Source organism: Coregonus lavaretus (assembly GCF_964263955.1).
Source record: "Coregonus lavaretus genome assembly, chromosome: 1".
NCBI lineage: Eukaryota > Metazoa > Chordata > Actinopteri > Salmoniformes > Salmonidae > Coregonus > Coregonus lavaretus.
The window spans coordinates 20548471-20566909 of NC_139988.1; the positions used below are offsets into that span (position 1 = coordinate 20548471).

Here is an 18439-nt window from a genome sequence, read left to right on the forward strand (position 1 = left end):
GCATGAATTTACCCTCCGAGTCTTAAGAGTAATCTTTTCACACAGCTGAGGTGACACTGACAGCCACACCATACACCACATCCCAAATAGCACCCTATTCCCTTTATAGAGCACAGAACCCTATGGGCCCTGGTCAAAAGTAGTGCACTATATAGGATATAGGTTGCCATTTGAGACGCAGACTACACCACACAACCACAGCAGCGGAGGTGACTCGATGGAACACACAACTTCTGGTGGTTTCCTGACACATCTGACTATACACTATTTCCCCTGGCTGTTGTGGTCTTTAGGGCCATCAATGTATCATCGCTTGCGAGGAGGAAAGGGAGGGAGGATAACTCATCAGTGCCCAGCAGAGTTTTAGTTGATTTATTTCCCTCCCTCTGATGTACTAACAGCTGTTGCTGCATCACTGGACTACTACTGTTGGTGGATTCAGATCCACAGCCTTTATCCAAGGCTTCCTGAGCCTCCCGAGTGGCGCAGCGGTCTAAGGCACTGCATCGCAGTGCTAGATGCGTCACTACCGGCCGTGATCGTGAGTCCCATAGGGTGGCACAAGTGTGCATCCCAAATGGCACTCTATTCCCTTTCCCCAATAGGGGTCTGGTCAAGAGTAGTGCACTATATAAGGAATAGGGTTTCTCCAAGGAAAAACCCATATCTTTAAATAAGAGACTTTATTATACAGTTATTTGTTGAGTAAAGATGTGTAGCTACTCATCAAAGCTGTGTCAGAATGCAGCCTTGGAACCGGCAAACGTTCCATTCAAATGTTCAAGCAGCATGAATAATTTCCTTGGACAAATGACAGGAAACTGGAGAAGCAGGTAATAGGAAGCCTTGACTTGGTCATATTTATTTCCCCATTATCACACATTAGAGAAGGATTTAATGAACAAATGTGGTAAGCAAATCAAACACTATTTAGGCCAGTAGTCTTGACACGACGTAGGATTCACTACACTGCAGGATTAGTGCAGTGGAAACAAGTTTCTTAGTCTACTCATTTTGTGAAACGGCAATACTGTCAACCGTCATGATGTCGCCAACTGACAAGTTGACTTTGTTCACAATGCTCATTCTCACTTGACTTCAGCAAGAATTTGTTACTGAACATATGATCTGCTTGCATCATGTCTCTGTGACTCCTCTGTTTTACTTGTAGACCTGAAGTAAAGATGAAAAGAAAACTAAGAGAAAAGCTAACTGAAGTAACAATACTAGCTGTGTCGTTGCAGCTCTCCAAAAAGAGTGAAGTAGCAGCAGTGCTCCGTTCCCTTAGCACAGGACTCCAAAAAGCAAAAGCAAGGCCAATCAAAGTACAGTTACGCACCATCTACACTACAGTGCTGAATGTTTGTTTCATTGTGCATGGTATTGCTGTCTCCAGTCTTCAGACCTTGCCTTGGAGAGACTTAGCTGTAGAAGCAAACATTCAGTTCCCAGTCTGTGCCAAGGCCCTGTGACTACTATTGACGTTCTACTCACTTTTCAAAAGACCATAAAAAGGAACTGCAGAAATGAAGTACAGCAGGCCTCGTTTGATAATCACTATTTTAGTCATCTCAAAACTATGCCTGTTGACTAGTATGCCTGCTTAAATAACACTTGCTATAGTGGAAAATGAGTCATCCCGGCACGCACAAGCCAAGGCTCAAGTGCAAGCCGACTTACTCTTATTTATAGTGGGACATGTGTCTTTCTTTAGGGATGCATTCAGGCCATCAAGGCTGATTTCTTCTACCCAAGGAATATGGCCAAATTGTGCTTAACATTTCTGTTTCTGACACACAAAGAAGATCATGGATCATGGAATAAAGAGGAATAAATATTCTCTTCCTGTTTTTTGAGTGCTCAAACTTTATTTATTTTCTATTTTTTTTAAGCCAGGGATTAGTCCTTTTTGGGAAGTTTATTTTTGGTAAGCCTTATCACTCATTATTTCTTAAGCCAGGAATTAGTCCTTTTTAGGAAGTTTATTTTTGTTAAGCCTTATCACTCATTAAGAAGATAACATATGGTCTGATTATAGTCTGTCCGCTTAATCAACCATAGACAATAATGGCTGATAAAGTCTGTCCTCTGGATGAGTTATTGCTGAGGAGAACATCTTGGCCCATTACGAAGACTGACCTTTTCATCTCCATGCATCTGGAATGATGGGATTTCCATCCTGTTAAACATTCACAAGACAGATGACCGATCATTAAAAGACGAAAGCCTCAACAGCATTGAGCTTTCAGACAGATCCACACACACACATCTCCGTGAGGGCTTAATTCAAACACCCGAAAGCGCTTTCCCTTGCTATGCCAGCAGATAAACTGACAGAACAACAACGTAAAAGTGATATTTGAATCACAATTCAACAATCAAGGGGGAATTAACGTAATCCAATAATTACCTAGTTTAGCTGTTTAGTAGGCTAAAGCTGCTAGCGCAGGAGATTTAATTGATTGATTGGTGGGTTCTGAAATTGTATATTTCATTACCAAAGTAAACAGAAGTACTAGACATAGGAGTAGACTAGGCTAGGGTAGCCAGTGGTCTCCTACGAGTCTGTGCAACATGTGGTTTTGTGGGTAGCAGAGACAATAAAGTGAATGTCTTTCTTTGGCAATGTCTTTCTCCCTGGGAATGTCTGGGGAAGAGTCATTAGACTCATTGAGGAGCCGGGGCCCACATGAGTTACAGCACCCTGGCTGAAAGAGGCTGAGTGAGACTCATCCTTTGGGCTGGTTGCAGACCTGGGTTCAACTACTATTTGAAATAATTTCAAATACTTTATTTGTGCTTGATTGAGTTTGCCTGGCTTAATGGCCCAACAGAATAGTCCATAGAACCTCTGCCCATCTGGCATTCCAGGCAGGCTAGAGGAAACGCTGAACATATTTGAAAATTATCAAATAGCATTTGAACCCAGGTCTACTTGATTGAATGTTCCTGGAGAGCACTAATTCAGTGACAAAACAGGCTTTACAATCCATAGGCTTATGACTCATAAAACAAGAGGCCTTTTTTTAACCACAAAGTGCACTGCAAACTCACACACGTCACTGTTGCATTTAAATAGAACCATAACAGTTACACTGCAGATATCGTTTATAAGGTAAGAGGAAATAATTACAGCGTGAGTTACACTTTCATCGTCATGTCACAGTTGGAAATATGTGATGACTGCTCAGATAGCACAGCTGGGGAACTGAATATGGCTACCAAAACGCTGCAGGTGTAGACGTGCCGGCATCCTGGTGAGATCGAGATGAAGAGAATATCAATCGGCACTCTCCTCCGATCTATTGGCAAAGGTCCAGTCACTTGAGAATAAGACGGATGAGCTTTGTTAGAGAGTCTCCTATCAGAGAGACTTGAAAAGCTGCAATATTATATGGTTTGCAGAGACGTGGCTGGATGACTCTTCGTACGTATGACTCAGTGGTTTCTCCATGCAGCGGCACGGTCGGATGAAGGCAACCTCGGGCGAGTCCAAAGGGGGAGGGGTGTGTCTCTTCATAAACAACAACTTCCTACCAGGAAGTACCAGTGACGTGTTCAATACGGAAGTGGTCCGATGAAGCAGACAAGAGGCTACAAGACTGTTTTGCTAGTACAGACTGGGATATGTTCCGGGATTCATCCGATGTCATTGAGGAGTTTACCACATCAGTCACGGACTTCAACAATAAGTGCATAGATGATGTCGTCCCCAGTGACTATACAAACTTATCCAAACCAAAAACCATGAATTACAGGCAATATTCGCGCTGGGCTAAAGACTAGACCTACTGCTTACAAGGAACGGGACATAGACATGGACGCATACAAGAAAGCCCGCTACGACCTCCGACGAGACATCAAACATGCAAAAGGACAATATAGGAGGAAGTTGGAATCCTATTACACCTGCTCCGACGCTCGTCGTATGTGGCAGGGCTTGCAGACGATAACGGATTACAAAGGGAAACCCAGCCATGAGACGCCCATTGATGCAGAACTCACAAAACAAGCTAAATGCCTTTTATGCTCGCTTCAAGGAATACAACACTAAGTCTTGCGTGAAAGCCCCTGTTGTTCCGGATGACTGTGTGATCTCGCTCTCCGTGGCCGATGTTGGTAAAACTTTTAAACAGGTTAACACTCGCAAGGCCGCCGAGCCAGACGGAATGCCAGAGCACGTTCTCAAAGCATGCGCAGACCAGCTGCTAAGTGTCTTCATGATTATGTTTAACCTCTCCCTGACCCAGTCTGTAATCCCAACATGTTTCAAGCTGACCACCATTGTCTCTGTTCCCAAGAACTCCAAGGTAACCTGCCTAAATGACTACCGCCCTGTAGCACTCACATCTGTAATTATGAGGTGCTTTGGAAGGCTGGTCATAACACACATCAACACCATCATCCCAGACATCCTGGAACCACTCCAATTCACATACCGCCCCAACAGATCCACAGATTACGCAATATTAATTGCACTTCACACTGGCCTCTCCCACTCACACAGTTATAGGGGAAATAACTATGTGAGAATGCTGTTCATAGACTACAGCACAGCGTTCAACACCATTGTCCCCTCCAAGCTCATCACCAAGATGGGGACCCTGGGACTGATCGCCTTCCTCTGTAACTGGATCCTGGACTTCCTGACAGGACGGCCCCAGGTGGGGAGGTTAGGCAACAACACCTCCGTCACGTTCACCCTCAACACAGGGCCCCTCAAGGGTGTGTGCTTAGTCCCCTCCTGTACTCTCTGTTCACCCATGACTCCAACACCATCATCAAGTTAGCTGACAACACAACAGTGATATGCCTGATCGCTGATGGCGATGAGACAGCCTACAGGGAGGAGGTCAGAAACTTGGCAGGTTGGTGCCATGACAACAACCTCTTCCTCAACATGAGTAAGACTAAGGAGCTGATCTTGGACTACAGGAGAAAGAAAGTCCCCACCCCATCGACAGGGCTGTAGTTGAGCGGGTCGAGAGCTTCAAGTTCCTTGGTGTCCATATCACTAACGACTTAACATGGTCCACACACCCCCGCACAGTCTTCAAGAGGGCACGACAGTGCTTCTTCCCCCTCAGGAGGCTGAAAAGAGTTGGCATGGGCCCTCGGATGCTCAAAAAGTTAGGTCACACTTTATTTGGATTGTCCGGATTTTCCATCTGTACATGCTCTACAGATGGTCATACTATCAACAAACAATCTGTTGATAAGCAACTGCTTGCTAAGGTTACGGTTAGGTTTAAAATAAGGGTTAGGGTAAGGGTTAAGGTTAGTGTTATGATAAGGGTTAGAGCTATGGTTACGGTTAGTAGATAGTTAGTCAAAATGTTACTGATAATCTGTAGCTGGACTATCCAAATAAAGTGTTACCAAAAGTTCTACAGCTGCACCATCGAGAGCATCTTGACTGGCTGCATCACCGCTTGGTATGGAAAATGCACCACCTTCGGTCTCAAAGCACAACAGAGGGTGGTGCGGACAGCCCAGTACATCACTGGGGCCAAGCTCCCTGCCATCCAGGACCTCTATATGAGGCGGTGTCAGAGGAAGGTCTGAAAAATGTCCAAAGACTACAGCAACCCAAGCCATAGACTGTTCATTCTGCTACTGTCTGGCAAGCGGAACCGGAGTATCGGCTCTCGGACCAACAGGCTGACAGCTTCTAGCCATAAGACTGCTTAATAGTTCATTAATGGTTCCCATGACTATCTGCACTGACCCTTTCTTGCACTGACTCTATGCACGCTCACAAGACTATACACTGAGTGTACAAACATTAGGAACACCTGCTATTTCCATGACATAGACTGACTAGATGAAAGCTATGATCCCTTATTGATGTCACCTGTTAAATCCACTTTAATTAGTGTAGATGAAGGGGAGGAGACAGGTTAAAGAATGATTTGTATGTCTCGAGACAATTGAGACATGGATTGTACATGTGTGCCATTCAGAGGGTGAATGGGCAAAACAAAAGATTTAAGTGCCTTTGAACGGGGTATGGTAGTAGGTGCCAGGCACACCGGTTTGAGTGTTTCAAGAACTGCAATGCTGCTGGGTTTTTCACGATCAACAGTTTCCCGTGTGTATCAAGAATGGTCCACCACCCAAAGGACATCCAGCCAACTGGAAGCAACTGTGGAGTCAACATGGGCCAACATCCCTGTGGAACACTTTCGACACCTTGTAGAGTCCATGCCCTGACGAATAGAGTCTGTTCTGAGGGCAAAAGCGGGTGCAACTCAATATTAGGAAGGTGTTCCTAATGTTTTGTACACTGAGTGTATATACACACTCACACACACACCGAGAACACAAACACAGTTTTACACTCATCATATGCTGCTGCTACACTGTTATTTATTTTACTCGTATTATCTATCCTGATGCCTAGTCACTTTACCCTGCCTTCATGTACATATCTACTTCATATCCCTGCACAGTGATCTGGTACTGCTACCCCCTGTATATAGCTCTATTCTTGTGTATTTTATTCATCTTGAGTTACTTCTTTTCTTTTTATTATTATTTCTTAACTCTGCATTGTTGGGAAGGGCTCGCAGGCAAGCATTTCATGGTTAAGTTTACACCCGTTGTATTCGGCGCATGTGACAAATACAATTTGATTTGCAAGTTACAACATAATTCATTTTGAATAATGCAGATGTATAAATCACATTTCAAAAGAATGAAACTGCCCAACAAAACAACTGTTCCCTTCACAGTTCTTAGTAGGCCTATGACTTATCAGGCAGGCCATAGATCTCATTGACTTTCTATGAGCAAACAGACATGAATCATCCTTTTAGCACACCTCATTAAGGAAGGAATTCTGGGGGTTGTGGACAGATGAACAATGTACAACAGGGTAAAGTGCATTCAGAACCAGACATGTTAATGTTTTCAGCAGTTATCAATGGCAGATTCTGTAGAGGAGGACCAAGAGTCATGCGAAAACAAATGCAAAGTGGTTAGACTATTCTTTTTTTTCTTTTTTTGTCATTTAGCAGACGCTCTTATCCAGAGCGACTTACAGGAGCAATTAGGGTTAAGTGCCTTGCTCAAGGGCACAGGCAGATTTTTCACCTAGTCGGCTCTGGGATTAGAACCAGCGACCTTTTGGTTACTGGCACAACGCTCTTAACCACTATACCCCCCTACAGTCGATTGACGCACTTGTGCGTCACACGGTGACATCATTTTGAAAAGCTACCCATGTGTTTATGCTAGAGACTTATCACTGCAGTTCAATCCCCTCTTTCCACCAATATTATGTCTGCTTGTGAAAGCGGTCTTTTTCTACAAAAGAGGATGCGGACAAGAAAATCGTCACGAAATCGTCTGTAAAGCACAAACTGTTTGAGCTACAAACTAATAGGTTACCACCATCGAAAGATGAGACTCTAATGAACACGACAGTGTTGGTTGTTTGAGTCTATGACATCCACAGGCTTTACAGCAGTCGTCTGAGCTCTGTCGCAGACGTCCTCATTTCGAAGAGGTCTTCTCACAATACTGACTATACAGACCGAACAGTTGGAGCTACAAACTAATAGGTCACCAATATTGAAAGGGGAGACTCTCACGAACACGTCGGTTGTTGTGCTTTACGCACACAAGCTTCATGGGAGTCGTCTGAAGGTAACCCAGTACCAGGCTGTAAAAATGGCAAAAGTGCGTTTTCTTATATCGCTCAGATATAAGACAGACACTTCAAAACCTTATTCCTTATGATTTATTTTTTGGCTGTCTGTTTTGCCATGTACAAATGTGTTATTCAATGTGTTTCTATGGACTATAGCAGTAAAGGCCAAATTCAATGTTTCATCAAATAATTGTTTGCCATTTTTTTAATATATATGCAGTACCAGTCAAAGGTTTGGACACACCTACTCATTCAAGGGTTTTTCTTTATTTGTACTATTTTTTACATTGTAGAATAATAGTGAAGACATCAAAACTATGAAATAACACAGATGGAATCATGTAGTAACCAAAAAAGTGTTAAACAAATCAAAATATATTTTATATTTGAGATTCTTCAAATAGCCACCCTTTGCCTTGATGACAGCTTTGCACACTCTTGGCATTCTCTCAACAAGCTTCATGATGTAGTCACCTGGAATGCATTTCAATTAACAGGTGTGCCTTCTTAAAAGTTAATTTGTGGAATTTATTTCCTTCTTAATGCGTTTGAGCCAATCAGTTGTGTTGTGACAAGGTAGGGGGGTATACAGAAGATAGCCCTATTTGGTAAAAGACCAAGTCCATATTATGGCAAGAACAGCTCAAATAAGCAAAGAGAAATGACAGTCCATCATTACTTTAAGACATGAAGGTCAGTTAATACGGAACATTTCAAAAACGTTGAAAGTTTTTTCAAGTGCTGTCGCAAAAACCATCAAGCGCTATGATGAAATTGGCTCTCATGAGGACCGCCACAGGAATGGAAGACCCAGAGTTACCTCTGCTGCAGAGGATAAGTTCATTAGAGTTACCAGCCTCAGAAATTGCAGCCCAAATAAATGCTTCACAGAGTTCAAGTTACAGACACATCTCAACATCAACTGTTCAGAGGAGACTGTGAATCAGGCCTTCATGGTCGAATTGCTGCACAGAAACCACTACTAAAGGACACCAATAATAAGAAGAGACTTGCTTTGGCCAAGAAACACGAGCAATGGACATTAGACTGGTGGAAATGTGTCCTTTGGTCTGGAGTCCAAATTGGAGATGATTGGTTCCAACCGCTGTGGCTTTGTGAAACGCGGTGTGGGAGAACGGATGATCTCTGCGTGTGTAGTTCCCACCATAAAGCATGGAGGAGGAGGTGTTATGGTGTGGGGGTGCTTTGCTGGTGTGTGTGATTTATTTAGAATTCAAGGCACACTTAACCAGCATGGCTACCACAGCATTCTGCAGCAATACGCCATCCCATCTGGTTTGGGCTTAGTGGGACTATCATTTATTTTTCAACAGGACAATGACCCAACACACCTCCAGGCTGTGTAAGGGCTATTTTACCAAGAAGGAGAGTGATGGAGTGCTCTATCAGATGACCTGGCCTCCACAATCCCCTGACCTCAACCCAATTGAGATGGTTTGGGATGAGTCGGACTGCAGAGTGAAGGAAAAGCAGCCAACAAGTGCTCAGCATATGTGGGAACTCCTTCAAGACTGTTGAAAAAGCATTCCAGGTGAAGCTGGTTGAGATAATGCCAAGAGTGTGCAAAGCGGTCATCAAGACAAAGGGTGGCTATTTGAAGAATCTCAAATATAAAATATATTTTGATTTGTTTAACACTTTTTTGGTTACTACATGATTCCATCTGTGTTATTTCATAGTTTTGATGTCTTCACTATTATTCTACAATGTAAAAAAATAGTACAAATAAAGAAAAACCCTTGAATGAGTAGGTGTGTCCAAACTTGACTGGTAGTGTATATACCTACACTACAGAGGTCCTAAAATGCAAAATCAAAATGGCTAAATTATCAATTTTAATGACCATCTTAAAACAATTCCATATGTTAGCTTAATAAGATATTGCGATCTAAGGGCTACAGGGGATACTCGTTTGTTGTATCCTTTTGTTATATTTTGTGAAAAATTTACAAGAAATGTATGACAATAAAAGAAAGGAATGGATGCAGGAGTCACTCTGGCTTGTTTAGCCCATAGGCCTACACCAGATTAAAGGGAAATTTCACCACTGCCCTATTTCACTATATGTCCATTAATACAGTATGTTATTAACATATCATATGTGTCCAAAAATATTTATTTCCTCACTACAAGCATATCATTTACAAACGTTTCTGCATCTCACCAGTAGAAACGGACCAGCTACATTTCTTGATTGTAAGCAAACCACAATTATCCAGAATTCATAGCGATTTCAAGACGTAGTACTGCCCAATGGAGGTGTATCCAGTACATATAAAAATGTCTGTGTTTGTAACCAGAATTTTCAGCCAGAGGATTTCGAAATGGAACTCAAGTCTCAATGGATGGGGTTGCCATGTCATCAAACATTGAAAAGTGATGCTATTCCATCGATTTTCCCCTTCACTTCAAAGAGGAAAGCATCCGATCAGCAGAAAATAAGTCAAGCTGAGGTAACGTAGCTAACGTTACCTAGCTACCTAGCTAACTAAATTTGTTTATCAAAACTAAAATCTAGCTAGCTAGCTTTAATAATACACTGGCTAGACATTCCAAAGCATATCAATGTAATTAGCCAGCTGCTATCTGGCGATGTGATTTGTAACTTTGCAAGCTAACGTTAGCTTCGTTAGGTTTCGTTAGCTAACCGTTAGCTAGCTAGCTAACTAACTACCGCAGAGGCTAATGTGACTGTCTTCTATTTAGAGTCCGATCCCATCAACATCTTCAGAGGCATCAACATCAAGCTTAGCATCAGGTACTAGTGTAAGTCACCTTTTTAAAATCGACCAGTGGCGGCTCCTGAAAAAATTCTCAGGAGGGGCAATTTTTCTGATGATTTAGGTGACCTACACACATTTTAAAAAAGATATGTCCAGCAACAACATGAAGACAGGGGCAGCATATAAGTCAATACCAGAAGCATTTATTGACTGATCTGGGGAGATGGATTCCAGTTTCTGTGACAGATTATAAATAATCTCTGATGCCTTTGTTATATTAGCTTTTGGTTGAATGTACTGTCGTAGTAAATATATAATGTTATAGCTTGGTCTGACTAAAATCTTGTGCATGACCCATTTTGTGTTGGGCCTTTGTATTCAATATAATGAACAAGAGTCCTATCTTGTCAGCCTTGTCAGCAGGTGGCTAAGGATAACACCCACGCCATAGGTCTCTCAGTTCTTCCAACTCACGAGTTCTTGCCCTGAGGACACACACACACACACCCACACACACACACACACACACACACACACACACATCATCACTGATAACAAACACACACACACACACACACTGATAACAAACACACACACACACACACAAATCCTCTTCTCTTAGGCTGAACATCTGAAGACAGAGAACCCGACTCAGAGCCAATGCAACAGTGACACTAGCCTGGAGGTGACCTCGCCCAACTCATCAGGACCAATCAGAAGATCAGAACTACTAGATTCAACCTACTTCATTTTATTGTATAAAATGTCAGCACACAATGTTTAGGGGCTCTTCTGATAAACTCCCTACGAGTTTGACGAACGGGTCCGTGCACGCGATTCCAGATATCTTTACCTCTGAATAAACTGCCTTATATTATACAATTATCCACCTTGTCCAAAAGTCTCTACTTGGTCTCCGTTCTCCAGTAAACTTGTTTTATCAACAATAGTAAGGTTCAATGACACAGAAAGCAGTTCAATGTCGGGGTACAGAGTCGCTCTCTTACCAGGATCGCGGTCCGCTCTGACCAGGGTGAAGCCGGCCGGCTCCACTTCTCTGTCCGGGACTCTGTCATCCAGCCAAGTCTCCCAGCTGTATTGGGATTACAGCTGCCTGCAGCGTTTTCATTATTTAGTCCGTTCGTAGCGGGTATGTACACGATCAACAAGATCAGTCCAAAACCGAAGATCAGTCCAAAGCAGAATGTTTGCAGAATGTTTGTAAACTAAGTCTACAAATTAAAAACATAAAATAACGCCACACTGCAGGTCGCAACATAGACGCTGCTAGCCGCCATTGTCTTAGTTACGTTCAACGTTACGTCACGTATGACGAAAGCGCGTAAGTGCATGCCCACAGACACCCATAGAGAATGTATTGAAAGCTTTGAAATGTGAAAAAATAGATTTTACATGACAGGCTATGAGAGACTTCTGGGCGATTTTCAACCTGACTGAAATCGCCCAAAAAACGGGCGGGGCCATTTGAAGCACGACTTTAGCCTGATTTGACATTTAGTGGCTGGCAGATCAGACGTGAACACTGATAACTGCTGTTGCCGTGATATAATTGATTAGAAAAAAAATCCCTTCCTTTTCCCGTTTGGCAGTGCGTCGCCCATATCGCCCTATTGAACAAGCCGCCCATGAAATCGACTAAATCTTTCCATAACAAGCAAATAAATATACTGGAGCTAGGCATAAACATGGTTCTTGTCTTGTTATAGTTGGTGTGTTTACAAGTAGGCTACTACTTCTACTGTAGTTCTCTCTGTATTATGGCGGCTTAGTTGATTGTTCATGCAAGGCTTGAAGTCTAAATTGGAGAAAAAAAACAAATCAAATTGTATTGGTCACATACACATATTTAGCAAATGTTATTGCGGGTGTAGCGAAATGCTTGTGTTCCTAGCTCAAACAGTGCAGGAGGTATTAGTAAGGAGGGGGATGTGTGGGTGACTGACTGGTGTCTGTTGGGGGTGGGTATTGTGTGTGAAGGTTAGTATGCATGATCTGGCTGTGGAGTGCAGAAAGAACCAGACGTTTGTCTAACAGGAGCCTGAGTCACAGCTACCCAAACCCAACATCCCTGACAACATCGCCACAGCGCCTGCTAAACAGCCTGCCATTACCCAACACAATAAGGGGTTCACCAGCTGAAGAACATTCAGGAACTTGCCTGGAACATTCAACCAACACAACATCCATATTCAGTTAGACTGATGTTGTAGTATAATATAGAATGCCTAGTATGCTAACAACTGCATTGTGGTATAGATATTGCTAGCTGTTGTACATATGTATATAATGGTGTTTTATATCATATTTTTTACAAGTGTACTGACAAGTTACTAAATGATTCCAGCTGCATAAGAAACCAATAAAGTGTTGACTTCAACTTCTGGATCAATTCATTTTGATATTCATGAAATGTATTTGGATAAACTAGCTTCAGTCTTACTGCTAAAACAAATGAGGCAGGGAGTTGGTGTATCATTTAAACTTTTAATTTGTTAGCAAGTAAACATGTTTCAATAAAACAGTAGGTTAGCCTCAATATAGCAGGGGCATTCAACTCTGACCCTACGAGGTCTGGAGCCTGCTGGTTTTCTGTTCTACCTGATTATTAATTGCACCCACCTGGTGTCCATGATTAGAAGGGAACAATGAAAAAATGTAGTGGGACTGGCTTCGAGGTCCAGAGTTGAGTTTGAGGGCAATATAGCAAATAAGTAGACATGGCTTGTATTCAAGACCGTTTATTTGCTCTGGAGACAGAGGTGAGTTTACACAGCAGTATGCAGGAACAGTTATGGCAATGTATTACATTTAGCTATAAAAAGAGAGTCGCACACTATATATACAGTATATAAACTGCCAGCAATTTATTGGGTAAAGAAGAAGGCACAGTGATGCCGGAACGTTGGTTCCCACCGTAAATCATGGAGGAAGAGGTGCTATGGTGTGGGGTTCTTTTGCTGGTGACACTGTCTGTGATTTATTTAGAATTCAAGGCACACTTAATCAGCATGGCTACCACAGCATTCTGCAGTGATACGCCATCCCATCTTGTTTGGGCTTAGTGTGAATATAATTAGTTTTTCAACAGGACAATGACCCAACACACCTTCAGGCTGTGTAAGGGCTATTTTAGCAAGAAGTAGAATGATGGAGTGCTGTATCAGATTACCTGGTCTCCACAATCACCCGACCTCAACCCAATTGAGATGGTTTGGGATGAGTCGGACAGCAGAGTGAAGGAAAAGCAGCCAACAAGTGCTCAGTATATGTGGGAACTCCTTCAACACTGTTGGAAAAGCATTCCAGGTGAAACTGGTTGAGAGAATGGAAAGAATGTGCAAAGCTGTCATCAAGGCAAAGGGTGGCTATTTGAAGAATCTCAAATATAACACACTTTTTTGGTTACTACATGATTCCATATGTGTTATTTCATAGTTTTGATGTCAACACTATTATTCTACAATGTAAAAAATAGCACAAATAAAAAACAACCCTTGAATGAGTAGGTGTGTCCAAACGTTTGACTGGTAGTGTATATATAGAGTGTGCGACTCTCTTTATTTTATAGCTTACAGTTTATTTGGCGTTAGTCAGCACCTCTACACTAAATCATTTTCTCTGGGTGTGCGCCAGCTCATGGTTTTTTAAATGTATAACATATATACAGTAGATTAAAAATATACTACTAACGTTTATTATAAATACTACAGTTCTACAAAGGGAATACTTGCATATGGTGTGTTTGGGTTGTGCAGTGAGGAGTTCGGAGTCACTTTGATACAAGGGGAGATTGTTGTTATGGGATCAAGTTCTTTGTATCCAAGCGGTATTGTCTGTGAGAGAAAGACGAACACATTATTACACATTAATGGGAAATCGTTGTGTACTGTGTGTATTATTACTGTAGCAGCATTGTGTAGAATATGAGACATCTCAGAGACACACGTTTGCGAGCTAGCTACAACACACAGGTATAGTTACTCCAAGAGTAACATGAGTCGTAAAGCCAAAGTAATTCCTTTACTCTCTGCCATCATCATCATCAAAACATCTCTCCAGTTTTGCTCCTAATGAGAGGCACCGTGGCTAGCTAGGCTAGTTAGCTAGCTAGATATAATGTTAGACTACAGTACAGCTAAACTTGGCTAGCTTGCCTTGTAGTGGTACTAGCAAGCCCTGTTATGGCCGAATCGATCACCAAATTGTACTGTACTGAACAACACTGCCTTGTGTATAAAGAGAGCTTATATTGCTAGCTAGCTACCGACAGCAAACCAACTTACTTGTTTGTCATTTGCCCTCCTGAGTCGTGGTCCAGCTGGTCTTTTTCTCGCTGTCTCAACTTCAGTGTATACCGGCTCAAATAAATAGGGCTGTATGATCCTATGTAAAAGAACATAAAAAAATGTTACATCGTCCAGCTCTTCTTGGAAAGAGGAATCATTAGAAACTGCTATTGTAGCTAATTATTTAGCCATCTCGGCTAGACAGTGCATGGTAACATAGGTTCCATGAACCTGTAAACTAGTACCTGCCCCGTTTTGAAAAGCCTGCCTCCGAGGGTGAGAACAAGGAAGTAGGGCTCCCATCAGTCTGTAGTCTTTACAAAGCCAGGGAAAATTAGTCAACCTAGATATCCTGCAATGTCCTGGCAGATAAGAACATATATCAGACAGCAGGCTCAAATCAACCAATGACATCATTGGTTGAACTCTCCAAGCGCAAAAATTTAATAAATAAAAATACAGCTATAGTGAATAATTATGTCTGAAACACCCTCTCATCACTCATTATTATGTAGGGAGACTGGAAAAACACCCCAAATAATGTCTAGCGGTGACGTTTCCCTTTAACTGCCAGCCTGGCAAGGGGGCTTAACCATCGTCAGTTCATTCAGCTGCACAATGACACAGAGGCAGAGCACCAGGACTTGTTGTACCATTCAAATGTGCGCTGGCTAAGCCGGGGAAAAGTATTTCGCTGTGTGTGGAAACTGAGGGGAGATAGGTATGTTCCTTGATACGGTTGGTAAAGCTGACGACTTCTCCTAGTTGAAACACAGAATGGCTGGGCGACTTTGCTTTCGGTGTGGACATATTGGGGCATCTGAACGATATAAATGTGAAACTGCAGGGAAATTGTGTTTTTGTGCATTAACTGTTTTCCAACGTCAAAGCATTAAAGGCCAAACTTATGTTGTTCTCCAGACAAATGAGCAGCCGGTCTCTCGCTCATTTTCCGACACTGGCCGCACTGAACGCCCACATCGCAGTGCCGCACTGAGACGTACAGTAGCACTTTGATCGACCTGCATGCTGAGTTTTCCCGCCGCTTCTCAGACTTCACCAAGATTGAGACTGAGCTGGAGCTTGTATCATGCCCCCTGTCTTTCGACAGTGAGAAAGCACCACCAGACACACAATTGGAGTTCATCGACATCCAATGTGACAGTGCTTTGAAGGAGAAGTACAAAACTGCAACAATAGACCAGTTCTATGGCTCACTGAATGAAACAAAGTTTCCAAACATTAAAAAGCACACCCAAAGGATGCTTGCTTTATTCGGGTCCACAACATGTGTGTGAACAAACGTTCTCAGTCATGAACTACAACAAATCCCATCACAGGTCAAATTTAACAAATGACCACTTGTCAGCTGTTCTGAGAATCTCTACATCAAAGATGACACCAGACTTTGATGCCCTTGCCAAGAGAGGTGACCAGACCCATTGTTCACATTAAGACTGTGACTGGGGTAGGCAAGGATTATGCTTTTTCATGGTGATAGTTATGCAATGAGAATTATCCAGCAATGCACTTGGATACAGGTAATAACTCATCAGTCAGATTTGGGCTGAGGTGATTGGATAACTGTGAATATGGCTCATAATGGATATGAGAATTGTTCCTTAATATGCTTTCAAAAACAGACCATTCCAAATGAAACGGATGCTCTTACCATATGTTTCACTCACATTTTTGAATAGTTTTTTTTTTACACATCTGCTGTTACATTTTGCATGTCTCCAGTCATATAATATATATATATATATATATATTTTTAAGTTTGCATATTGTAACTGTAAGTTTGATTGTACTTTACAAGGGTCGAGATGCAGGATCTGTGTGTGTGTTTGAGTGTGTCTGTGATGTTATAAATTATATCAATTTTGTTAAAAATCTGTGGGAAATGTGTTTCCAAAAAACAAGGGTAGAGATGGTACAGGGGTAGAATTGTTCTGCAAGCATATGTACACCTACAGTACACTAGTAGTTTAGTGTCAATGTGAAAATGAATAAAGGCTTCACATGTTTTGTCATGCATATAGTATGTGGCCCTTCACCAGGTTTCAAAAACTCAATGTGGCCCTTCAGCCAATAGGTTTGCCCACCCCTGGCCTAGACTGTAGGCCTAGCTTGCTGGCTGCCATGGAGTTCAGTGAGTCATCTACTGTAAGAAGTTGTTCTGTGGAGCACAACTTCTATTGCCACTGGGGTTTTAACTGCTTTTCGATTTACACTTGTCTAACTAAGCCACAGCTCAGACTGTAGTTAATTACATTCAAAACTGTTGAGAACACTTATACTGTGTGAAAAACAGTGGCCCATTTTTACAAGAGTATGTCCATGTCTGATTGTAAGATTACATTTTACTGTATACATAGGCTATATTCAGAGCAAAGCGTGAAGAAGATTTAACTACCAGATGTGTCTGTCATTAGCAGATCATATGGTGATGAAATACACTGGGGTTGCCCTTACCAGCCAAATAGCCTACACTATAACGGCATGACTTCCATTAATTCTAATTTAAAAAAGATACTGGCACAAAGTTGAGTAGGAAACATAATGTAGATCCATGCAATTATATGTTGGCATTTACACAAGTCTACAATACAAATACTGCTTAAATTATGAATTTTAAAAAATGACAACACTTGAGTTGAAGATAGTTAACAATTGTTTTTTCAATTGTTAGTTACAAAGGATCTTTGAAATACAGTGGCATAAGAATAGTGTATAAGTCAAGCCTCGGCTCCAGGGGGCAGGCTCAGGGCATATTTTCAAGGGGAAAAGGGCGTCACTGCCCTATGGTCCAAGTGAAAGAGAACTTCAACAAAATGTTATATATACACAGTGTAGCTACAACTCTCGCGTTCTAAAAGCAGAACGTTGCCAACCGATAGAGCAGTGAAAAGAAACAAAGTAACCGCAGCTGTAACTTCTCACATAAAATGACAATTGACTGGAATCGCGGCGGGCTGGCACAATGTAGCACTACACAGACAGCGAGCGACAGGTAACCAACCCTACGCCAGTGTATTCTGTGTGGGCTGTTCACTTACCCGAACCAGGTTGCTGACAGCCGCCTGCACCGCAGCCACCGGTGCCGTGAGATCCGGGATAGCTTTCCCGTCTACCTCACCTTCTTCGTGCATTATCACCAGATGGGATATCTGCTGAGCCACCGGCTCTAGGATACTTTCTATCGTCTTTGTGTGAAAAACCGGCATGATGAAAACTTAAGTCCGCTCTCCTATCCAAGAGAAAAAAGGCAGACACCGTTAGGTGTTTCAAAAGTTCCCTCTCTTGTTTGCGCCTTTATGAAGTCAACAGTTGGTTAATCCAACACTTTCCTTCCCCAGGACAGTTTCACTCTCTAGGAACATGAACTACCCCCTTGCAACCATCAATGAGAGAATCCCCAACCGCAGCTCGCGATGAGTAATTGCAACCTAAAGCATAATGAACGTAATGTCCACCCTCCGACCAATAAGAGAAATAGCATAATGTCACCGCCAACGCGATTGGCACAAGTGAATGCCAATCTTTCCCGATATGCTCCGCCTATTCCACACATTCGAGTTTGCTAGAGACGCAAGTTCTCCCAAAATTACGTAGTACATTATCATGCCCTAAAAAGGGAAATATGCCTCTTCTGTTGAGAGGAGCAAATTCCAACCAGTAAGGACATACACAGTGAAAGTTGTAGTGACAAATTGCTGGCAGAAGGGACTGAA

The 18439-nt window shown here is 42.3% G+C and overlaps 1 protein-coding gene and 1 long non-coding RNA gene across 2 annotated transcripts in view; one reads left to right on the forward strand and one right to left on the reverse strand.

The window, feature by feature from the left end:
* Positions 1-18097, reverse strand: part of LOC311127740 (vinculin) — a 78337-nt gene extending 60240 nt beyond the window's left edge. The window contains exon 1 of the mRNA XM_084159608.1: positions 17765-18097. Within this exon, the coding sequence (XP_084015734.1) occupies positions 17765-17932 (168 nt within the window). The 5' untranslated portion in view covers positions 17933-18097. The remainder of the gene's footprint in view (positions 1-17764) is intronic.
* LOC311101893 lies at positions 9970-12750 on the forward strand. The gene is made up of 3 exons (XR_014609962.1): positions 9970-10128; positions 10382-10433; positions 12397-12750. It is a non-coding gene; the product is annotated as an uncharacterized lncRNA (long non-coding RNA).
* Positions 18098-18439: the final 342 nt, after the last annotated feature.